Source organism: Lichenostomus cassidix, chromosome 4A (genome assembly GCF_008360975.1).
Source record: "Lichenostomus cassidix isolate B80296 chromosome 4A, HeHo_3.0, whole genome shotgun sequence".
Taxonomy (NCBI): domain Eukaryota; kingdom Metazoa; phylum Chordata; class Aves; order Passeriformes; family Meliphagidae; genus Lichenostomus; species Lichenostomus cassidix.
Window position 1 is genome coordinate 10,425,770 of NC_139485.1, and position 24,364 is coordinate 10,450,133.

Here is a 24,364-nt window from a genome sequence, read left to right on the forward strand (position 1 = left end):
ACCGGAGCAGAAATCTCGGTGAAATAAAAGCACCGGGGGCCGTGTCGGGATGGCTGCCCGGGACTGTCACCCGCACCGCAGGGAGATGGGGAGGATGGGGCAACAGAGAGGCGCCAAGGAGATTTTGGAGAAGGAGGGAATGTCGTCAAGCAGCTGGATTGTAGCGGGGTGGGAGCTGCTGGAGGCCAAGGGCTGGAGAAAGATGCAGAGAGAGGCGGGGAGCCCCTCCGGCCGGGCTGCCGGTGAGTGCGCCGAGAGCTCCCAGAGCTGGACAGGACCTGCGCCCCTCCGGACACGGGGCGGGAGCTCCGTCCCTCCTCCCCAAACCCCCCGGGACACGGTCACAACGCCGGTGCCAGCGGGACGGCCCCAGCCCCGAGCAGGCACTTGGCACGGAGCCGCATCTCGCCGGTCCCTCCCCGGGGAGCCGCGGGCGGAGCGGAGCGGAGCGGAGGCGCAGGCGCGGCGGGGCCGGTGCCGGTGCCGGGGCTGTGCCGCCGCCGTGGCCCGGCGGGCTGCGGCGGGAGCGGCGGCAGCATGCGGCAGTCCCTGACTCAGCAGCGGCCGGCCGGCGTGGCCCTGCCCGACTCCGTGGGTGAGTGCAGGCCCGGGGGGCATCCCGCCGGCCGGGGGGCGCGGGGCCGGGCGGGGCGCGGGGCCGTGCGGGGCGCTGGGTCCCCGGGGACCCCTCCGGGGCTGCGGCGGCCGGGCCGCCCCGCCGCTCTCCTCCCGCCCCGCTCCGCTCCGGCCGGGTGCGGGTTCGGCCCCGTGTCCCCGCAGCCCCGGGCCGAGCGCCGGGACCCCCCGGGCGGTCACCCCGGGCGCAGGCGGCCGCGGCATCCTCGGGAGCGGCGCGGAGCGCGGCCGCTGCCCTCCCGCAGCCCGCAGCGGGCTCGGGCACCCCTCGCCCCCATGGCGATTCCCCTTCCCCTTCCCCTCGGCCGCCCAGCCGGCAGCATCCCCCCGCCGTGCGCTGCCGGGCCGCAGTGGGAGCCGCGGGGTCACAGCTGCCTCGGTGACGCGGTGTTAGCTGGAAACGGGAGGAAAGCAGAGGGGCTGGCAAGAGAAAGGCTCGGTGCCACCTGCCCCCGGTTCTCCCAGGCCAAAACTTTGAGCTGGTTTCTTCCTTGGGCTGCTCTGTGCCTATTCTTCGCTTCTGCCTTTTCCCCCCAAGGAACAAGATGGAGAAGTCGGTCCTGCTTCTGTGCCATCTTGTCCATTTTCTTCTAATAATCGGGAAAAAAACAGAAGTAAATCAAGGGCAGTTCAAAGATATGCGTTATTGCAAACTTTTAAAGTAATCTGGAAAAACCTGCTACAACCTTGTCTTTAGAGTGACTTGTTTATGACAACTATAACAAGAGGTTGTTTCTGATGCTTAAAATAAAAATGATCATTTTGAAACTAGTGCCCGTTTGGAGTGCCATTTTAGCAAAAGCAGTAGCCAGGCTGTGGGTAGCATTAATTTCTTTACAGCTCCCTCACAGAGTTAAGCACAGTGTTTTGGATCACCTTGGCTATTGATGTTGTGGTAAGCACTGCAAGTTTTAGGGTATCTGTTTGGGATAAATCACAGAAAAGGTTATTGGTGTCTCTTAAAAGAAGAGCTGTCAAAGCTGCTGTAGCTCAGCTTCTGTGTGTAGAGCTATACCAAGCTCAGGAGCAAAGAGGAAAATGATCTGATGGGGAATACTTTCAGCAGAAATTAATGTTGAGGGAGAGGATTTTGTCAGAGCAGCCCTTCAGCAGCTATTACAGAGACAGTGGGTATAAGTCTGTGTTTGCTGAAGCAGCTGCAGGCATCCTTACAGAAGTACAAAACCACTTTCTCTGTAGACACATAGCAAATTGTTTTCCGAGAAAGAAAAAAATGTAATTAATATCCCAGTGCAGAGCTGAAGTGGAGGTAATCACATTACCTCTTCAGTTTCTCATCTCTCTTCAATATCAAGTTAAGAGATTATGGCTGGCTTTGTCAGAACTTGAAATAAAAGCTTTTTTTTTTTTTTAATCTTATGAGGAACATTGAAAAGCTTTGAGAAATTTTCCAGTTGAAACCTTACGTTTCTCTTCTATATTGAATGTTGGTGTGTCCCAGTCCTGAGCTGGGAACACAGAAATGAAGAGTGAAAAACATGGTGGTGCTGAAACAAGTACAGCATTTATAAATGGTGTTCCAGGCTGCTTCTTTTAGAGTAATTTTCTGCAAAAATGCTAGCATGAGATGCTCTGGTTTTAAGGGAAACAGCACATTTTGCAGGTGTTTTCATGGTAACTTTTTGCAGCATCTGTGATGGCAATGCAGGATCATGGGTTTGGGGGTGTGAGTGCTGTGCTCATGAGCCCACAGATTTATCCTCTGCTCATTTGCCAGCCAAACTGGAGCAGAAATCAGAACTTTGGTAATCACGTGGAAGCAAGATGGTTTCATCCTTTCTCTGCTTTCAGAACTAATCTATATAAGGAGCAGCAAATTTCCCCCAGTTTTGATCCCACTGCTATGGATTTTTAAGACATTTATGGGGCACTTGCATTTAAATAGTTACACTGAAATTGAAGTGTGGCACAATGATTGTATTTGGAGGGCAACACATGCAGAGTGGCTTAATGTCTTAATGAATTTTGAATGATTTAGAAGGCTAGATTTCATACTATTAACTTATTTGGCAGATTTAGGAGCACAACCCCAAATGTGACCTGCAGCAAACAGCCAGCTACCTTTATCTCCAGCCTGTAAAACATGGCTTAAAACACTAAGGATCATTGATAAAATATCCAGCCTGAATCTTGGGGTTCTCTAGCAGTTATTTCATAATTTTATTTGAAATTAGAACTGTCTAGCTATATTTTCCAGCTAAGGACTAACCAGTTGTCAGGCTCGTTGCTCTTAGGACCAGTGATGTCCCAGTGGTGCAGTCAGAGCTGTGCTCTGGAACAAGCAGAAGGTTTGTGGGTGGAGAGCTTTCCTTCCAGAGACACTGGTCAGTCAGAAAGGACAGTGCCTTTTTATATAAACCTCTCTTACCTTTCATCTAGGGCAGGGAGGTTGGACTAGATGACCTCCAGTGTTTTTTTCCAACCTGTGATTCTGTGCTCACTTTCTGTTGGGCTTTTAAGCCCCAAGTTTAGCCCTTGGCTGTGATTTCAAGCTCATCTGGTTGCTGTGGGTAGAATGGTCCAGCTCCTGCATCGGTCTGGAGGAGCAGTGGGGAGCTGCTGTGCTTTTCCCTGGGGAGGAAGGGAGATCACTGTGTGTCCATGTGGCTGTATCAGGGTAGCTGTTGGGGTGAAAGGATCTCTTTATCTGCTCTGCAGATACACAAACCCTGTGGGCACCATGGGCATGCATATTGGAGACACAAAGCTGCCCAGCAGGGGTTTGTGTGCTCCTCTTTCTGGAGAATTTGGACACGGAGGTTGTGTTTGGCTTGATCAAGTCTTCCCCCATGGCCTTTCTGCAGGTGTTTTACCTGGCTGGGCACAGGCTGCCAGGGAGCCCCTGAACAGTGGGCATTCCCAGGGTGGTTTGCTTTAGGGAATGCTCTCAGCAGTGGTGAAAGCTGCTCCTTGCCCTTGAGACACATTCCTGCCCTTCTCCAAAACACCCTGAGAAGTGCTGGGAGCCTTTGGGGTGGGAATGCCCTTACCTGCTCCCGGGACATGCTGGAGAGCCCCAGGCTGTGGGAATGGGATTCACAGACAGTGTGTCAGGGGCCCTTGCAGTCCATTATCCTACCAGCTGCTCTTGCAGGTGCCGAGTTATATCCACATATTATAAGAAATATGATCAAAAGGATTGTTCCACAAAGTGGCACAAAGATGGCAAAGCACATGCAGACCAAACACGCCCCTAAAGATGTTGCTGAGCGTAGTGTCGCAGCCAGCTTTCCTCTTGGCTGGTGGAATCACTCTTTTATGTTTATGCTCATCTGGGAGATCTATAAATATAGAAAAGAAAAAAAGCCCTCGTCGTCAGGCAGCTGTAGATGAGTTTTACTAATCCACAAATTCATTATTCAAGCGTCTAAAAATACCTGGTCCTTGCTGAAAGTAGAGGATGATACTACAGGAGAGGGAGAAGAGGCTGTTACTGGTGATGTCTCATTTGCATGGAAAATTGTGGATGCCTTATGATTACAGTCAAATTTCCCCCCTCAAAACAAGCAGCATGCAGTGTGGTTATTTAGCTTGATGTAAGTAGACAGATCAGAAACTATATAAATGTCTAATGGGAATATTTCTCATTAGCTCAATTGCTTCTGGCCAGAGGGACTGGGAGACTCCTATGTATCTAAATGAGCTTTGCAGAGTTGCAGTTCTTCAGGCTCTCTTCATCTACGTCAGAGCAATGATAAGTAACTGTGGATTCAGATGCCCTAGTAACGCTTGATAAAGCATGTTAGTGAAGGTGAAAAGTGACAGCCAAACCCAAAAATATTCTCTAGTTAGGAGAGAGGAAATTCACCGTGCTGTGGTTGGTGGTGGGAGGAGAAATTTGTGGTGCTGTGACTCTCCCCAGGTGGAATCAGCAAATTCTGTTGTGTGTGTGTGTTTTTAGGGTCGTTCAATAGAAGAAAAAGAAATTCCCTCTACGTAACTGTGACTCTCCTCATTGTGTCAGTATTAATTCTAACGGTGGGCCTAGCTGCTACAACAAGAACCCAAAATGTGACTGTTGGAGGTTATTACCCAGGGGTTATTGTAAGTATAGAACTCCTAGGTAGGTCTAGAAAACTTATTGCCTACAAAGTCCCTTGTAATGCTGAAAATGTTACAAAGGGTGATCTTGTCCTGAATATTTTGCTCAGCTACTTCATTGCCATTTGATTTATTTGTTTTATTATTATTTTGCACCTGCTGCTCATTCCCATGCAAAAATCCCATCCAAGTGGCAGCTTCCTCTGAGCTTAGGTAATGACATGCTTTTGAGCTAGTGACAAGACAGATGAATAGGTTTCATGTCAGTCAAAGCAACATCAGAACTTCTTTGTTTGCATAGATCACACTAAGCCTGGGCAGAAGGCAAAGAAGGACCATACTGCTAAAAGCAGTGGAGAGACCAGGTCTTGAGATACAGGTAACATGAACTTGTGGTCATAAAGTTCACTTGCAGAAGTGTTTAACAAATTGGAGTCCCTGGATGAGGAGCTGTGGCAGCTTGCCAGGGGAGCATGTACATCAAAGCCTCAAGCACATCCATTTCTTCATTTTTGTTATCAGCAGCTGAAAATGGGAAAGGACAATCTTGTAGCTTCAAATGGCTCAATTTAGAGAAGACCACTGGCGTCCAGCCTTCCTGCAGTTAGATGTCTATTCTCCTGCAGAAGCATGAGGGGCAAGTACATCACGACCCTCCTGGCATGAGCAGAGGTCTAACATGGGCTGGAAAGCAAGTCCTGCTCTGTTCCTGTGCATGTCTGAGATATGCTGAAGAAGAAGCACTGAACTGCAGTCAAATGGGTGTCTTAGCAGATAAATGCAGCCAGTAGCCCCAGCTAGAACTTCCTGGTGTAGCAGCTGTAGAGTGCTGCACATTTGGTTTGGAACCTTGAATTTGGAGGCTTGAAACCATTCCAGACAACCAGGTGGAGACTTGTTCTTGCCTTATTGCTGTTTGATTTATTTGCCATGCATTGCTGGTCTCAGGGAGCTCTATACTTCTCTGTGCCCAAGCTCTTCTATGACTAAAGAAAGCCTCTTTACAACCATTACAGTGTGGAGCATTGTTGCAGATTATATTGGCCTCTTTGGTTTAGGTTTTCTGGCTTTGTCCCAGTATATCCTGCATTTAGGCCTGAACTTTTTCAGAGAGAAGTATAGAAGGAAGGTGTTGAGAAAGGTGACAGGCTGGCTCCAGACTCCACACTCCCCCTGCACTGTGTCAGCCTGAGCTGAACCTTGTGCTTCAGAGCAGGTCCTGCAGACTGATGCAAATGGGCAGAGCCTGCTGTTCACGTCCCCTTGACATCTCCTGAGCTATTTATGGTCTGGGAACATCAGCATCACTTATGCTTTTTTAAGGCTTAGTCTACTCAAAGAATTAATGAATTCCTGGGCTTGGGAAGGGTGCTGAGTTACTTTATTCAGAGGCACCCTGGCAATTTGTGTTTGTCACCAATTTCCCCCTCTCGCTTCGTTAATCTGCTCTGTGGAAATGTGTGATGACCTCACCTGTCCTGCTGCACAGGAAAACATTTCAGTGTGCTGTTGGATGCTTCAGCAGGTGCTTAAAATAGCTGATGTTTCATAACAAGCTGGGATTTCTCCCTTTACTGGGGAAAAAGGGCTGGCTGTGGTGCATGAGTATTTGATGAGTTGTCCTCAGTCAGACAGAGCCAGAAGTCTCTTTGTATGCTGGATGACTTCTCTGTGTGTGGACCAGTTCCATGGCTGGAATGATCTTATGGAACATAGAATCATGAAATCATAGGATATTCTGAGTTGGAAGACACATCAGGACCATCAAGTCCAACTCCTGGACAACCCCAAGAATCACACCATGTGCTTGAGTGCATTGTCCAAACACTGACTGAACTCAGACATCAGATGTCTCATCATTGCCATGCCTAATGCACCCTTCTTTCCTCCTTCAGCTTGTGTTTCTTGGGCAAACATCTCTTGTGCAAGGAGGAAGCATGCAAAGATGTATTCCTCAATGCAGGGGATTATCTTCCCAGGTCTCTGCTTCCAAGGAAGGACTGAACTGGCACTGCAGACCTTCCATACATCAGTAGGATTTTGTTTGGTTGGGTTTTTTGAGGATTTGAGGTTGGGTTTTTGTTCCCAAGCAGCTCAGTTCCTTTTTGATACAACTGGAGAAGCTGAAGCAGAGGGTGCAGTGACATCCTGTAGCCAGCCTGCCTTCACCCTCTTCCATGACCACCCACACCTTCACAACAGCATCAGTGAGCTCCTTGGGTGTCTCTGTGGGAAATGTCCTACCTGTGGCTGGATGGCTGAGCTGGGACAGGGAAGCCTGGAGTACAGCAGTGGTGCTCAGCAGACAAGAGTAGAGCTCAGATTCAGAAGGCAAGCTTCTCTATGGAAGTGAGACTGTGAGATATGTGTGTTGTCTCCAAGTTTTAACAGCTGCCAGAATTTGTGTAAATAACTGACCTTTCTTAGGCTTTCACTGGCAAACCTCTTCTGTTGTGGTTCCTTGCCAAAGATGTTAGCTTGAGGCTTTACTCTGGAAAAGCACATTCATTTTGTGTCCTGTCCTCCTTTCAGACAGACATCCCAGGGGACCACATCTACCAGCAAATAAATGATTCAACTAATGCAGATTACTAAGATCCCTTTGTCCCATCCACAGAAGAATAAGTAGTTTTTCCATTAGTGCAATGAGAATTCCTGCTAATGAGAATCCACCAATTTATTTGGTCTTTGCCTGCTGGATGTACAGACTTGCTCTAATTTCTTCTCTTTGAATTATCTTAAATTACCTGAAACATTTCACCTTTTGGTTTGAGGCTGCTCTGAAACACCCTGTGGATATTTCTTTTAAAGCTCAAAGGACACAAAACATTTTTCTTGAGTGTTTGCCTTAGGTGTGTGTTGCCACACGAGTTCCTTCTGCTAAACATCCCCAGACTGAAAATTATGCCTGGATCCACATCACTGTTAATGCCTGGATCTCCCAGTTTTTTTGCATGGAATTGAACAATAAATCTCCTGGTACCTGAGGAAGGTGGGGATGTTGTTTGCCCAAGCTGAACAAAACAACAAGCCCAGAAGCCCTGGCAGATCAGTGTGGGGCAGTTCAGCAGTGCCCTGGGTCTCTGCCATGCCTGTCTGCCACTCCAGTGGTCAGCAGCCCCTGGCTTCATTGCTGTGCTCCCCACCATGGCAGTTTGTCCCTGATGTGGGACAATGGTCTGCACGACTCAGAGTGCAGGGCAGGCAGCAGGGAAGCAGCAGCCTGATCAGCTGCTCTGCTTTAATCCCTGCTGTTTGAGCCAGCTGCCCTCCCTGCCTGCAGCACTGCACCAAAGGTTACTGGGCTGAAGCAGGGCAAGGGAAGATTGAAGAACAACTTTTCATCACTTTTGTGTCTGCTGATATCTGCACATGCCTCTGCCTGACAGTACTGGATTCATTAAACCTTTGTTTTCTATTCCTGGATCTTAAAGTGTCAATTCCAGGTTAGTTGACTCATTTTTGAATCACCACAGCTTGTCTCGTGCCTTGTTCTTCTTCCTGGGGAGCTGGCCAGTTATTGGGCATTCTCACACAGATCTTCACTGGCCCCTGGTCTGTTGTCTGGATTTGCACCTTCTTAATATGACAGATCCAGCTGTAGGATTTTTCCAGAATTTCTCATTTTGCCAACCCATGGATGTGGGGTTGGATATGCTCTACACCAACCAAATTTCTCAGTGTGACACAGAATTATTTTTGCATCTCCCCTCTTAGTCCAAGGTTCCTGCCTGAAGTTTCTGTTTCTGTCTGAGGTGTGCTCTGTCTTAGAAACTTCTACTTAGTGTAGCTTAAGGCTGTGGAGAAAGGAGGTGGGAAATTGCTTTCCTGGCTGATTTCACTGAGCTGAAATAGGTGTTTTCAGTTACAGCAGCAAGAAAAGATACTTTTGCTGCAATAGCTTATTCTGTTGGCTGGGCCAGTGTGAGCTCTTCTGGTAGAACACCCTGGCTGATGCATCCTCACCCCTGGAAATGAGGGAGGAGTAAGAGAAGGCAGAAAACTGCTAAATCTTCCAAAGTGTAAATCTCCCCTATTTCATACTTCACATTGAGAAGCTGAGTTAGAAACTGAGGTGATTGCTACATGTTCAGTGAGGTCCCAGAAAACTGGTCCTGCAGGTGTTAATGCTGTGGTCCTGCTAGGTTTGCATCTGGAGGCTCCTGAGTGTTTGCAGGCTTGTTCCAAGACAGCAGTGCATATCCTCATCCACCAGCCATTTCTCAGCATCACTGGGTGGGATGGAATTCAGAACTCATCCTTTTGGTTTCTACACATGCTTTTATTGCCATATGTGGGATACACCTGATAGTTGCTGCTAGCAAGAGACTCCACTGATTTCTTGCTGAAGGAAGAGTGCTCGTGCATCAGCAGAATGTTCTTTTGCTGCTTCTGGATTTAATTATGTTCTGTCTGTATGTAAAATATGTTGGGTATCATCCTGATCTAAATGCTAACAATACATTGTTTTTCAGCTTGGTTTTGGATCATTCCTTGGAATAATCGGGTCAAACTTGATAGAAAACAAAAGGCAAATGGTAAGTTCTTTATAAAAACTTTTCTTAAGAAATGACAGTAACTCAAATATTGTGTGTAAAGAGTATTAGGTTTTCCTAACTCTTCCAGGGTAGCATACATGTTGAGAACTGGAGATGGTGTCTGGCAGCCTAGGAGCAGCACCCAGTGGGCACTCTGCCTCTGCTCAGCTCTCCCGGGAGAGTGGCTGTAATCCACTGAACCACTGAAAGTGGTTGCCCCAGGCTCTGGCAGGGAGATCCCTCCAGCCTTCCTCGGGCTGTCCCTGCAGCCTGTCCCACTGGGCACTGCCTGCCCTGGCAGGGATGGAGGGAGCTCAGGGGTCAGATTAGCAGGGTGTGCTGCTGACCAGGGCTAAGGTGGGTTCTGCAAAAGCAGATGGGAGAAATTCCCTCCTGTCCAAATCCAGAGTCTGCCTTTGTGCTGCTTTTGCTTTGCAAACAGTGTGCTCCCTGCAGAGCAGGAGGAGAGGGCGAGGCAGACCCTGCAGGAGGTGACTCTGCCTTTCCCACTGTCAGACAGGGTGCAGGGGAGGTGAGTTTCCCAGTGGATATTTTTTGTGTTTTCAGCCTGGCACGGCAAGAGCAACATATCCTGTTCTTTCTGTCCTAGCAGGGTTTCAGCCTCTTGCTCATCATGAATTAGCAGCATGTCAGTGTCTGGCTGAGCAATGACCATGCTGTGCCAGTCCTGGACTCTTCACAGGAGTGTCCACAAATGACACCGTGCCTCTGACTTGTTTGGTTATTCTGAAGAGCCCTGGGTAGCCTGTGCTTGTTCCTTTCATCTCTCTATCATTTTGTGTCCTAAAAAACAGTTGTGACCCAGCTTTGCAGGGATTGCATCACTGCTGCCTGGGCTGGCAGCAAGTGTCTCTGCTCTGACCGCAGAGAGGACACGAGGTAGCTGTCACTTATTGTCCCCGTGCTTTAGTCACATGTCCTCCTTACCCAGGAGCACTTTACAGTGGCAGCTTTGTCCACTGCATGTTTCCCTAATACTGCTGGCCATGGAGGATTTATTTTTATCTTCTGTGAACTTCCCCTGTGTCCTAGTTTGCTAAAAGGCAGCCTCGGTGTGGCTTCTTGTGCAGCTGAGGGCAGAAAAAGCCAAAAGCAACTTGTGCAGCTGTGATCTTGTGCTGTTTCTGTCTGTGAGGTGTCTGGGGAGCCTGAGGAGTGGAGTGAGCCAGTGTGGGGAGAGCTAACCTGAAGGAGCACTTCTCACTTACCCCAGCTGCTGACAGGAACAAACCTCTCTGTTTCTTTCTCACCCAAGTGTATTGCCTTCCATGCCATGCCTCTACAAAGGAAGGGAGAGCTCTGTGCCCACAGGGAGGGCTGGCAGGCAGCTCTGGCACACACACCACTGCCCATGCAGCAGCTTCCAAGTGAGGAGTCAGCAGTTTACAGTGCCCTTATCACAGCCATCCGTGCCATGGAGAAGTAAGGACCAGCAGGGGCTGTACCATTGCCTGAAGGGAACCTCAGCCCAGGACACTTCTGCTTTGTGGCTCCTGCACTGTCTGCACCCAGATTGCCTTTTGCTGTCCGAATGCTACTCGGTGTGGCTGACTTCACCTGGAGTTAGATGAGTGAAGATCAATCAATAATATCACATGGCTCTAGAGAGGGATTTCTGCTTGCTACAGTAACAGTGTTATCAACCCCTAATCAAAAATTTTGTTGGCAAGTTGATAACTGTGATTTTTAAAATTAATTTGTATATTTCTATTTGCTGTTTAATTTCTTTTCTCTATCATAAATTCTCAGTGTTTGGTTTTCAGGCTTTTCTTTCTGTATCTGAGAGAGGAAATGATGTAAATAAAGTGAGCAAACCCATTTCTAGCATCCCATCCTTATCTCTTGATAGGGCTGTTACCAAAGTATCACCATTAACCTTGTATTTATTTTAAACCACCATATTAGCAGCTCCTATCTGTGAGCAGAGATGACCGACAAATTCCCTAATTGTATATATTTAGTGTTTGGCTCACTTCCCATCTCCAAGGCTCATGCTATTTAGGGAGAATATCCTCTTTCATGTGTGTATGAAACAAAGGACAGGACTGAGAAAAACTAAACTTGCTACAGAATAACTTAAGCCATAAACCCCTTTTCTTCCACCAAGACTGCACTTTTTCTCTTTGTGTGGTTTCACTGGTTTGGTAGTGAGACAGTGTGACTTTGTAATGGATAGTGTGAGTTGGGATCCAGACATGGAAATGGTGGGGCTGAGTGGGGAGGAAATGCAGGAGTTTGCAGCTGACAGAAACAGGATCAGTGCAGGATCTGCTCCTGGAAAACTTGTCACCTGCTGCCATCTGCAAGTACTTTGTGGCACAGCATCTAATATTCCATAACAGCTTGTTGTGACCATGACGTGCTCGTGTGGTCACTGGGGTCATTTCCCAGCCTGCTCTCTCTGCTGCTGTGGGTTCAGTGTCTGTGCCTTGAATACTTGCCTTGTCTGTGTCCTGTACCTGGATAGGAGATTATTTCTGGTTTACCTGCTGAATGCTTTCACACTGATTTTGAGAATGGTCAGGATGAGGCCAGTGGAAGAGGATCAGACCTGTCTGACTGCCCTTCCCGAGCTGCAGGTGGAGGGAGATCTCTGTCTGTGCAGCTCCCCCAAGCCAGGGGGAGGCTGGATGGGCTGGGTTGCCACAGCCTGGCAGCGAGGAGCCCAGCCAGGCTGCTGTGAGGGTGTACAGCACCGATGGCATCGGCTGGCCACCTGCCTTCTGCTCTCATTTGGGCTTGCACCTGCATCCCAGTGTTCCCTGGAGGCACAGTCCCAGCAGAGAGGTTCACACAGTGCATCTCCAGCATCCTCACAGCTCGGTAAGTGTTCACAGCAGCAGCTCCACACAGTGCTCCGGGGTGAGGAGAGAAGAATTCTCTCCATTCTCTCCAGGGAAGAGTTAAGGACAGCAGCAGCCAGGAGAGGTGTATTCTCAGCCCAAGTTTAGCCTTTTGGAGTCATGGAAAAACCTGCATTACTCTATCAAGTCCCCAGAGAAGCAGGCTGGCACAATGCTGCTATTCCTGCTGCTCTGCCAGAGCAGACACACGTCCCGCTGCCTGTGCAGCCCGGACAAACATTTGGGTCATTGATTGCTTGAGGGCTTATTGACTGTGGTTTACATACCCTTGTGGAGAGGGCACAAATCACTTGGTTGTGGAGAGGCAGATGATACTTTGCTTTGTTTTCCTTTCTCAGCTGGTTGCATCGATCGTCTTCATCAGCTTTGGTGTCATCGCTGCGTTCTGCTGTGCCATAGTAGATGGTGTCTTTGCTGCCAGACACATAGTAAGTGCTTCCAGGAAAACACAGCTCCTGCAATGCTTTTACTCTAAGAAAACAAGTGATGGTGTCTGCAGCCCTGTATCAGGCTGCATCAAACCCTGTAAATATGTATCACATGCTGGATGCTGCTTTAAATTATAAGCTTTAGAAAAATGTTATCATGTTTTTATAATATTTTAAAATTAGTGAAAACCACTAAGATCTTAAAGCTTTGCTTTGGGATTTTTCTGGCTTCATGTGTTTACTGAGTCACAACTCTTAAGAGGTAATGTGAATTACAACTATCGCCAAGGGACAAAATATGAGCAGTAACATCTATTTTGTTTTAAATGTAGGCAGAGCTAATTCTTAATGCATTGTGAATCACGGGATGCTGTAGTAGAATGAAGCAATTTGATACGAAGCTCATTGAAGCATTACAGTATAAACAGGAAGCATTTGCAGTAGGTTCTCTGTTTCCATTTGGTGACTTAAAACAATTATGAGCTACTGCTGTCATGACCAATCAGTAGTACAGTGGGATGTGCAAAAGCTTTAGTTGTTAGTATAGAAATAAAAAGACACGATTCCATTTCAGCTTTTTGATTGAAGTTTATAACTGCAAACAGATTTTTTGTCCAGTAACTATGCAATTCAGTAACTTTTATTGAAATTTTTGGCAAAAAAGGATTAAAAAGACTGATTTGGAGTTTATTTGTAGGCATTTATTTGGAGTTTATTTGGAGGCATTTCAGAAGGTCAGAATCACCCATGAAGTGGAATCTCCCTGTGTCAGCTGGCTAGTTATGCTCCTTGTGAAGCTGGCTCTTCCTTCCTGCCCCTGAGTATTCCAGTGGTGGAAAGGTGGCTGGATGGCAGGATTTGCTGACAGAGCAAAGGGCAGCTCTGCTCTCCTGTGTGATAGGTGTCTGTCCATCTGGACAAAACCAGCTGGTCTCAGCCATCTCTGAGCCCCTTTGCGAGGGTGTGACTGCATGGGTTGGGTTGTGGCATGAGCTGGCATCTCCTCCCTGCTGGCCCGGGGGTGGCTGCCTGTCTGAGGCAACCAGAGCTGGGCAGCTGGCATGCCAAAGGCTCTGGTGTCTGCCTCTTGATGAATGGAAGGGCTTTTGGCCTCACTGTACCACCTGAGAGTCCAAAAATGTCACCATCTTGCTGGGGATGTGCTCCTGCCAGGCCAGCACGTAGCATTCTCCCTATTGCCTGCTGCTGCCACCCCCCTGCCACCCCCAGCTTTGGATCAGACACCTGGAGAGCCAGTCTGGCTGCTCCTGGGAAGGGAACACTGATATAGATACACCTCCAGCATTGCCTTCCCTGAGGTTTTGCCCTGGAGACCAAGCTGCCCCAAAGAAAGGCATTAATGCATATTTGCTGGCTGAATTGCTGGTGATCCTCCAGAGCTTTCCCTCAAGACACTGCAGAGCTCAGGAAAACAAATTTGCTAACAATTATAAATTGTTATGATTCAGCATGAAGAAGCCTCAGAAACAGGTCAGGCAGACCTGGGATGCCTTGCAGGATGTAAATCCTCCAGTTCAGGATGGCCACCATCACCCACGGAGCCCAGCTGAAGAGCCTGCTCCTCCTGTGCTGGCTGTAACAAATTCATGCTCCAAGGACCAGGTTAAACATCACCCAGGCTCGAGGGGCTGGGCTGGGGGGCTGCAGAGCAGTTGCTGTACTGAGGTGCTGCTGTGAGATCAGGGTCTCTCCAAAGCCTGGTGCCTTTCCCCAGACCCTTGGGTTGATTTTGGTTTTGCAGCAGGGCTAAGCCTGGTGCTTTCTCTCTGGCAGGATCTGAGGCCGCTGTACGCAGGGCGATGTCAGTACTACTCCAAGAGCACCACCCCACCAGAGGTGAGAGCACCTTCTGCTGTGTCCTGGGAAGGGACCAGCTTCTGGGTGCAGGTGGAGGAACCTGCTGCCAGGCGGCTGCTCCAGTCCTGGAGGTCTGCAGAGTGGGAAGAGGGTGGGAGGCTGGCCGGGGGTGGGAGCAAGATGCTGGGAGGACTTGGGAGGTGAGTTCTTCCACTTGCTGCCTCATTAGTGAAGGAGCAGATGGAGAGGAGGGGATGTGGGGTAGGAAAATTCGCCAGTTTCTCTAGATCCTTAGCTGTGCATTCATTATAGGAGCGGGGTGGTGGGTTAAGATTTCAGACAGCAGTAATTTCTGTGGATATGAGCAGCATGCACCAGCCTCTGCACCTCTCCTATTGTCTTCTCCTAAGAGAACCCTGGTGGGCATAGCTGATCCTGTCATGGATAGTGTGTCTTTGTCTGCCTTTGCTGAGCACTGATTGTCTCTCAGAGCTTTCCTCACAAGCACCCACTCAGTTTTGAATAACCACTGTATTCCAAATTAGAATGCCTGCTTGAGGTGGAAATTAAGTGCTACACAGCAACATGGGTGTGGTCCACTCTCTTTTCACGCAAAGACTGTCCATGTGAACTCGGGTTTTAGCACCCAGAGGCAGACAATTAAATACTTCGATCAGTACTGCAACACTCCAGAATCTTGCTCTCACTTGGGTCATGCTATTGACAGCTCTGCTCTGCGTTGCTGTGGGGTGAGGTGCGTTATTCAGCAACGCCCTGGCTGTTTGTGAGAGTTGCAAAACCTGCTTCCTCTGCAGACACGTGCTTGTCTGTGAGTTCCCCAAAATTCAACAGAACGGCTGGGCTGTTCTAGTCTAGTGCATCTCCGTTCCGGTAACGGAGGACTTTGTAGGAGCAAGATAAGGAAAGAAAAATCTGCCAGCGGCTAACCTGGAGATCACTGAGAAATCTACATGTAAAGCAGGCCAAATAGCACCAGAAACAGTGTTTAGGGATTGTGTCGTCCCGTGCTTCATGTGTTTTTTTCTGTATCCACACAGGCGGTCTGTCACCCCCAGCGCCGTGCCCCCTGCACACCGAAAATAAAAACCAACACCTGCTTCTGCTGTGACCTGTACAACTGTGGGAAGTAAGCCAAAAATGCCACTCCTGGCCAAGGGAAGGGCGAGCAGTGCTCATGCTCGTTAGCAATAGTTTGCAGCTTGTTTGCAGAGTAGTATCGGTTAGTGACAGTTGTGGGAAGGGATGTTTTGTTTGTTGGCAGCAAGGAGTCCCAGGGAAAAGCTAACCAAGTAAAGGTGGGTTGGAATGCACCAAGGCCATCCCAGCTATGGGTGAGCATGCTCTGGCCAGCCCAGCTGGAAAAATGAAGAGCACAGGAGTTTCCATTACTCTCGTGCTTGGTGTCCTCCTCAGGTTTTCCACCTATTGAGTGTCCCTTGTCTTAACACCTTCCTTCCCTGTTGGCACTGGGGCTTTTTTTCTTTTGGAATATTGAAGATGCAAAAACTGGGACACTGTTAGTCCTCACCTTGTCACCATTTCATTCCCCACCCTGCCAACAGGGAGGAGAGTTCACAGGCTGGTGCCATCTGCGTGTTCACAAAACGGTGTCCTCTGTGCCCAGTGAATGTCTTCCGTGGTCACACGGGGCTGGGAAGTGAACCAGCGCTGTGCAATGAGTCAGGAGGTTGTTGTTCCCAATCGAGAAGCACTGCAGAGTGATCACACCACTGAGATTCTGCTGCTGTGCCTAAGCCAGCTTAATTTACAGCATGCGCTGCTTATACCATGTGGAGTGTCTAATGTGTGTCAGCAAGCAATTAATAAATTGATTTTTTTACTGCTAGCTCTTGCCTAGAGCTGTTTCAGGCTTAGAATTTCTCACAGTACTTAGTTGGGCTTGCCGCCATTTAAATAATTGGCTGTGGTGGAGGAAGATCAAAAGCTGTTGTTGGGAGAGGGTGGGTGGTTCTCTGTGCAGGGAAGTGTGATCCCTGCTCTCTGTAGGACTTGGTGTGTGTGAAGGAGGAGTGAAGCTCATGCTTTTCTTGGGCAGTTTACAGAACACAATCCCTTTTTACTAGCTGAAGAGACCTATACACAGACAAGTGATTGGAAACTTGAAACTTTTCTGTATTTCTTTTGTTTTTCCCAGTCAGGCTGGTTCAGGGACCTGCCCCTGGAGCCATTTTCCCCTCTCTGATAAAAGATGTCAGTTGTTGCCATTTTAATCTTGCTTTGTACCACACAAACATCCTGCACTGAGGAGGTGCTGGTTCTTTTGGGATCTCAGAAAGGGAGGCACAGACACTCAAGATTGATTAGTGCACATGTAAAGGATGGAAATCGTTGGGAAAGTGACAGCAATCTTGCATACTGTCCTGTGGCCATCCCTCCCAGCCAGCACTGCCCTGGGCCACAGCTGCTGCTCCCTGGGGCACAAACTCATTTCCCAGGGAAATTCCAAGACCAGTTTGTCCTTGGGAAGCCTCCAGAGCCCCTGTGGAGATTTCAGATGAAAGAAATAACTGGCAGGTTCAGACGTAAAAAGTCAGTTGTTTGAGAGCAGAGTGAGTCCTTGGAGCAGGGAGATGTTGGTGCCACAAGCATGGGATCTAGGAGGCTTTATCCCCACTCCCTCGGTGGTAAGGTCCAGGTTATCACTGAATTGCAGAATGCATTTGACTCTCCAGCTGCTGAGGTTTTATATATGTGGTGCATTTTTTAATAATTATTGTTATTTTTTTTCCTAATCTAGCAGAGTAGAGATTTCTGGAGGGTACTATGAATACATTGATGTCAGCAGCTGCCAGGACATCATCCACCTGTACCACTTGCTCTGGTCAGCAACGATTCTGAACATAGTTGGGCTGTTTCTAGGGATCATTACAGCAGCAATACTTGGAGGCTTTAAAGACATGGTAAGAGGGTATCCATTTCTCTGTGCATTAAAGAAAATAAATCGGGCAAATTGCCTTTAAAAATAATAATGAGAACAATTGGTATTTCAATGCAAATGATCTATGCATTGCTGCAATCAGGGTGGAAAGAAGGGCAAGAAGTAACTGTAAGGAAAAAGTGGAAGTGATTCATTTTTCTGATCTTCTTGTCACCACCTGAGCACAGTTAGAAAAGATTAACAGAGCTGAGATTGTATTTTCAAAAGGAACCTTCACAGAAGTGTTGGCAATACCAGAATGATTAAAAATATGCTGTTTCTTAAAAATTTATCTCCTTTGCATACCATTCACATTCTACAAGCAAATGTGTGGTGGTGGCTCATTAGTTGTTGATTTTGTAGCAGTCTGAGCTTTGCAGACTGTTTAAGCAGCTGTGTTAGGCTGAAATTCTCCATCTAATTTCTTCATGGTGCAGAACCTGAGAGGGTTTGAACTGGGGATCAAAACCAAATTTCATATAATGAAAAAAAATGCTAACAATGTGGGCATTGAAATACCCTCACTTAACCAGGCTGCCTCTTACCTTCCATGCAGTTTGGTTCTAAACAGCACAAATGAATGGGTAGAACAGAATGTTCAACAGATGCATTTGGGGTTTTTTCAGTCTCTGTGACTCATTTGGAATAATACAAAAAGAGACACATAGAAAATAGTGTTTGTTGTCCTAGCTATACGTTTTTCATACAAAGAAACCTTGGGCCCTGAACTAAGGGTACTTTATTTCAGATCTCTGAACTATTTTCAGATTCACCAATATCTTCCCAAATAAAACATGAGACACATTCCCAGCTGTGCATCATAGCCCTTTGAGATTTGATCCACACCAGAAAGCCTGTAAACCCCTGCAAAAAAAAGATGTAGAGAAGTGTCTATGAACATCAGTACAAGAGGAGTGGAACTATCTCAAAATGCAGTGAATATCAGAGTAATCTGAATTAATGAATAATTTCTCCTACTTGTGAAGATGTAAGTCTGTTTTGTGTGAGTATTGGTGTGCACTGAGGTCCTGCCAGGTGGTTCTGTGGAATCTGAGAGGAAACAATAAGTGGCTGTGGAGTTAAATAACCTTGGCTGCTGCCTGAGAGGGAACTGAAATGCCAGTGGCTAATTCAACAGAGCTGAGGTCTAAAGACACACAGTGCTCCTTAAATCATTTCTGCTTTCATTCAGCTGTCAGGTTTCCATGACTGGGTTATCAGCCTCATACTCTCTTCTTTCTGTTTTGACAGACTCCTTCCCTCCCTACACTGAACTGCACGGTGGAAAATGCACACCCTTCAGTGACCTACTACTCCAGGCCACAAGTGACATCTTACAACAGCTACTACCACAGCACTCCTCACCTGCCTCCCTACTCTGCTTATGACTTCCAGGTGGGCAGCGTTACAGGATGTTTCCTTGTTTAGCAGCAAGGTGAAATCCAGCCAGTCTGCAGGACTCTGGGGGCCTGTCTACCTGTCATTCACACAGTTTAATTTTCTTGTTCCTGCAGAAAATAGCAAATTTTTCCTACTAGGCACTGGTCCTTGGCAGTGCTCTGTCTTACTAAGGCAGTGTGTCCTTGAAGTGAAGGCAAGAGGAATTGCTGCTTGCCTGCCTCCCCACCACTCACTAGTAGAGGCCACATTAAAAATAAGCTCTGCCTCTGGCACTGCAGTGTTCTGAGGAGAGAGGCAAAACCAAGTGTTCAGGTGCTAGATTTTATTAGGCCAGCTGCTGTGTCTTGAGAAAAATAGATGAGCTTTTGGGAACAAGCTATTTGAACTCCTGAAGACACATAATGCCTGAAAAGCTACTTTTTTGTGGTTGTTCTCCACGTGGTCCAGCTGGTCTAACAGGGGTCCCTGCAAACATTACCTCTGCTGTAATGCATCCCTTCCTCTTTGAGTTATGGAGCTGTGCTGTTGGAAATAGTGATTTCATGTGAACCTTGCTGTCAGCATCAGCTTTCATTTGTTGAAGCAGATGAGGACGTTTCCTCCTTAGCTCTTCAGTCAGGTAGATGTTACCACAGGGGTGACATTAATTAACACATCATACAACCATCAGGATTGGAGATTTTTTTTTAAATTAAGAGAGTTTAAGGTCTTGGACATCAACTAAGAAGTGTGCTCTTGATAGCCACCACATCCCTCATCAGAGCCATGCATTAAAGGGAACATGAATCCAAACCTTTCTGGGTTTGCTGCTACTGCCACTGGGCAACATTGTTGTCAGGGCCCCTAGATATAATTAAATACTTATGTCAGAATTTCTAGGATGTGTTTATACAGATTTGTGTCTTATTTTTGATGTTAATGAATCTTGAGACAGTCACTGGTGTTGTGTCACTTCCTGCAGTTACAAAATGCCGACCTCAGGGCATGGCAAGCCAAACTCTGCTGCAAAGTCTTCAGCTTCTCAGCTGTTCTAAGCACTGTCTGACCCAGCGTTTGTCAGTGTGGCAGCCCCAGGACCTGCAGAGAGCTCAGCATGGGTGATTTCCCTGCTTTTTAACTGGAAGTACTGCTGGGCTCTGCTAACACAGCTCAGCCAGATGCATCAGTCTCTGGGTCTCGCTGCTGTGAGCACAGGTGTTGGCTTTGGAGCTGCCTCAAAAGCTGGGCGTAAATACAGGTGATCTAAATTTAATGTAGCCAAGTTTCTCTTACAAATGCAATTCCAAGTCTGAGCCTTACATAACTTCAGGAACTTGGGGGCTGCATGGGAGCATTAGCTGAGCCTCTGGCTGCAGAGACTCTGTTGCCTTGAGCTCTACTCTGCTCCAGGCAGTGACTGCACCACCCTGACCCCTTCTCCCCTGCCATGCTACAGCACACAGAGCAAGCCCAGCCTTAGCTCTCAAATCCCTTTCAAAGGATGCACTCCCGTCTGGTGCAAGAGTGCTTCCCCCTCATTCCACACATTTTTCACAGGAGAGAAACAGCACACCAGAATTCCTAAGGAAGCCTGGGCTCTTGGAAAAACCTGGCTTTCACACAGAGCTCTGAAATGGCAGACCCAGCTCTCTGGTTTTCAGAGCAGCCCGTTCATTGTTGCTACTGGCTGGTGTGTAAAACCCAAGATTTGAGAGGAACTCGTCAGTTTTCAGTTGTCCAGTCTTTGTGAAATGCAGCAAGGACACAGGAGTAATGAGAAATAATTTTTTTAAATGTCTTCAGTTTTGGATCAAAGGATCCTCATTTTGCAAAAGTGTTACAAGTTGTGCTTACGTTGAATGCAAGAACTTACCTAAATTTTTATTCACATGCACATGATTTGCACGGGTGAACCTTGCAACGTTCCCTTTGAACAGTTTGGTAATGAAATGTCACTGGGACGAGGTCATTTTGATTAGGCAGTGGTTACATTCCAGCCTTTGCTGTCTCCCTGCAGCATTCCAGCGTGTTTCCAGCCTCCACTCCTTCTGGCCTCTCGGATGACCCGCAGTCCCTGTCACCATCTCCCAGCTACATGTGGGCCTCCAATGCACCCCCTCGTTACTCACCGCCGTATTTCCCACCTTTTGAAAAGCCACCACCTTACACACCGTAAAGAATGTGGGAAAGAAGAAAAAAATACTTGCCATTGAAGTAATTGTGAACATTTTGTATTTGTATTTTACTGTGGGAAGGAGCAGGAGAATAGGTGCAGAAGATAATTGCAATTGCAAATATTAGATTGGGCTGTGCTTTCTTGTGAGACTTATTTCAGAAGTTTGACGATGGCCTGTGATAAAGGGAACAGACTGCTGATGTTTTAATGAGTCTGTGGGTAGCAGGTGACCTAAATTTCAGCCTCTTTTGTTCATGTAGTCCTTGATTTTTAATAAAGTGATCCAACACAGATGACAGATTCTGCTCTGACTTACTCCATCTTGTGCCAAGCTGAAGTAAGGGTAGCCAAGATCAATAGTTGCTAGAGATTATCAGTCCTGAGGTGAGGGTGCTTGCAGACAGCACGACTCAGCACTGGTTTTGTTTGGCCTTTGGGCTCCAGTTGCTGGGAGTTTGGGTGGCAGGACACAGCACCTAGCTCACATCACTCTGTGGCCCAACACACTGGAAAAATTCTGGGGGGAACTGTGACAGTGCCTCACAATTTAACCCTATGGGAAAGAATAACATCATAGGATAGTCTCGTATGTGCAGCAAAATAATCAGAATATTGCCTTTTTGAGGGGTGAAAAGCCTTGACAGGCAAGCTGGTTTTATTTCAGGTTGCTTCTTAAGATAAAAGGAGAAATGTAGTTGTCTGTCTCTCTCTGAATTCTGTGTAATGCTGAAGTCAAACAGTTTGGGTGGTTGCACTGCCTAAATTGTCCTTGTATTCCTATAAAGAGCATCAGGAACTGTCTACAAGTCACTGAAACAGTGCAGTGAAAATGTTATTATTTATTTATTTGTTTGTTTGTTTCCATTTTCGTTGGTTGGGAGTTTCTTTTTAAGCTTGTACTTTTAACTTTTTAATGGACTGAATCAGCACCCTGAATAAGCACTGTTTTAGTAGCTCTATTAAGGCTGCACATGAGGAATATCCACTACTAGTTCTCCAATATGTAAGTCTCACATGGATGAAATTCAACACCCTGTAATATAGGACGAAACCGAGGAATTTGCAATTACTGTTGTGACTTTCATTTAATCTTCAGCTGATGACTGTGCTGATTGATCTAGATTCCAGCAGATTTTGCATGCATCCTGCATAACAAAAGGTCAGCTTTGATATGTGACACACTGACCTGTAAAGTGTGGTTCTACTCCAGGAAGTGATTTCAGATGCCAGTGTTTGGATCTGAGCTGCTCAGCCTGAGCGTTCTCAACTGCTTTCTTCAGAGATAAAAACAACATTGACATTTTACTCCTTATTTCCTAAAGATATAATTTCCATCAGTTTGTTGACCCTAATCCTCAGTTGCCTACCTTTACTTGCAACTGATAAAAAGGTACCTAAAAGTTAAATCTGGCTTTCAGAATCAAAATGGAATACATGCTGGTGTGTTGGGGGGAAATCCAGTTGGATTTTAAACTGTGATGGCACCTACTTTTAATTTATTTTTGAAAAAAATTAAATGCTGTCATCATGAAAAACACTGAAGTCTCTGATCTCGCTTTTCAAAGTACACCCACACTTTATAATGCTGTTTTTAATCCTATGCATTTGCAAAGCCTTTAGGCTAGACTATGTGTTAACTTTAGCATTTCCACTGTCAATTATTGATCAGTATATTAGTTCATTAAAGGATGACATTCGATCCAGAAGCAAGTGTGACTTTTCTCCAGTAAGAAGAATAAACAGCTGGAGAAAGGAATGCAACTCATGGGATTTAAAGCAGTAGTGTATGTAGAACATATCCTGGTGGCATTTTGTTTTACTTTAGAAAGTTGAAGTGCAGCTCCTATAAATTTTCATACTGGAAATAAATTTATATACTAGGGCATCCTCCATTTTCTATTACATTTTAGTGAACTAAATCTTGATGAAGAGATCATGGGCAATTTCAAAACAGACAATACTTCTCTTGATAAAACTCCCCCACAAAACTAGAATCAGAAGGGCACATTCATTTAGTATCAGAAAACATTTTATTGCTGTATCTTTGAAATAAAAGTTAACAGTCCTGTCCCACTTCTGACAAACACTGTACCATTTGTGCCTGACAACTAAATAGGGCTAGAAGGACTAGGAGACACCACAGGACAGGACTGAAAATCCTGAAGAGATCATAACTTAGTGGCAGAGAAATAGTTAGGAGATGATTGTGCCATTGGTTTTGAGTTGAAAAATACTAACTGTAGGAAATTATCCCAATTCTCATTTTTTCCTAAGGAATATTTAAGCAAAAATTACATTGCTGCTTTAAATTCACTATAAAAGGACAAGTACATTTTCACATTTAAAACCTTACTGGTGGTATTTTCTGTTGAATTACCTGTTTTGTTCTGCTTGAGTAAAACTAAGCGTTTAATGTAACTGCAACATTCTGCACTGTATTTGTCATTTCTTATGAGAATGTCAAGTTTGTGACTCATATGTACTCTTTTATTACTTTACCAAAGTTAAATAAAATTGTGTGATTTTTGTAAACGTTTATCAATTCCATTTTTCATTTTAGCAGCTTTCCTGTTTTACAAGCATCTTTAAGGTTAGGTGAGAAATGTGAATAAAATTTGCACTAAAAAAAATCAAGGCAAAAAAACCCCAACAAACAAAAAACCCTGTCTCTATCCGCTGTATTGGAAATGTGTTTCTAACTGGATCAGCCAGCCACCTTTTTTTAAGTTCTGTTTTTGAAGGCCCCAATGCCCCCACACTTCATAATTCTGCAGTTCTACCCACAAAATACGGTGCCCTGATCTCAAGCACTGTAAGATCATTACTGCTGATCTTTCACTGAACACAGATCTGAATAATCCAACCAGTGGAGCCTCAGTGTCTCCTTTGCTTACTTTGGGGCTAATTCTGTCCTCATGATTTCAGCTGCTCCTTGATGTCAGCAGAGCGAGGTAGAAGCCCTAGGCTACGGAGATAAAGGCATCTAAAATATAATTTGATATGTTACTTATTAAATTGCATTCCTCATGTGTAGTAAGAAGTCTACACAAAGTAACCAATTATCTTGTGCTGGCCACGGGTCACCAACAGTGGAAGGAACTCTTATGAATCACAGTCAGCAGCTGGTAAGAAGAGAAGCCCAAACTACGAGTGAGCTGAAAGCACTGCACTGGTCACTATGTACATTTTACTGGTCACTATGTACGTTTTACTGGTCACTAAGTACATTTTACTGGTCACTAAGTACATTTTACTGGTCACTAAGCACATTTTACTGGTCACTAGGAATGTTCTTCTTGACTTCAAGCTAATTTGCAATGCCAGCAGTTGGTCAGACAGTTCCACAGGAGCTCTGCCTGTCCCAAGAGCTCCTGTCTTTCCCATCTATCACAGCATTCTGCTCTCAACACACTGGAGCTGTTGAGCTAATTTGCTTTCTTGGAAAGTGTTCAACAAAAACAATTAAATAGCATCAAAATAAA

The 24,364-nt window shown here is 46.4% G+C and overlaps 1 protein-coding gene across 7 annotated transcripts; it reads left to right on the forward strand.

Moving 5' to 3' along the window:
• The first annotated feature begins 435 nt into the window (after window positions 1-435).
• On the forward strand, window positions 436-23,414 carry TMEM255A (transmembrane protein 255A). Of its 7 annotated transcripts, none has more exons than XM_085060455.1 (10): window positions 436-595; window positions 4,559-4,720; window positions 9,174-9,236; window positions 12,460-12,549; window positions 14,344-14,406; window positions 14,680-14,786; window positions 15,426-15,514; window positions 17,147-17,309; window positions 18,578-18,721; window positions 20,724-23,414. In XM_085060455.1, exons 1-10 carry the CDS (start codon window positions 538-540, stop codon window positions 20,880-20,882), a joined length of 1,098 nt encoding a protein of 365 aa, XP_084916581.1. In that variant the 5' UTR covers window positions 436-537; the 3' UTR covers window positions 20,883-23,414. The 7 variants fall into 7 exon arrangements, with proteins under 7 accessions (XP_084916581.1, XP_084916582.1, XP_084916583.1 ...); XM_085060456.1 differs by lacking the exon at window positions 14,680-14,786 and adding an exon at window positions 5,000-5,077 and having other exon boundaries at window positions 4,559-4,701; XM_085060457.1 differs by lacking the exon at window positions 14,680-14,786 and adding an exon at window positions 5,000-5,077 and having other exon boundaries at window positions 4,559-4,701; window positions 17,150-17,309.
• Window positions 23,415-24,364: the final 950 nt, after the last annotated feature.

Excerpts from the sequence above, each read along its gene's own strand:
- TMEM255A (XM_085060453.1), top strand. The coding sequence starts at position 11,612 with ATGACGTGCTCGTGTGGTCACTGGGGTCATTTCCCAGCCTGCTCTCTC. Across the intron at positions 14,787-15,425 it reads CTTCTCCTAAGAGAACCCTG|GCGGTCTGTCACCCCCAGCG; the intron begins GTGGGCATAGCT and ends GTATCCACACAG. Across the intron at positions 15,515-17,146 it reads GACCTGTACAACTGTGGGAA|CAGAGTAGAGATTTCTGGAG; the intron begins GTAAGCCAAAAA and ends TTCCTAATCTAG.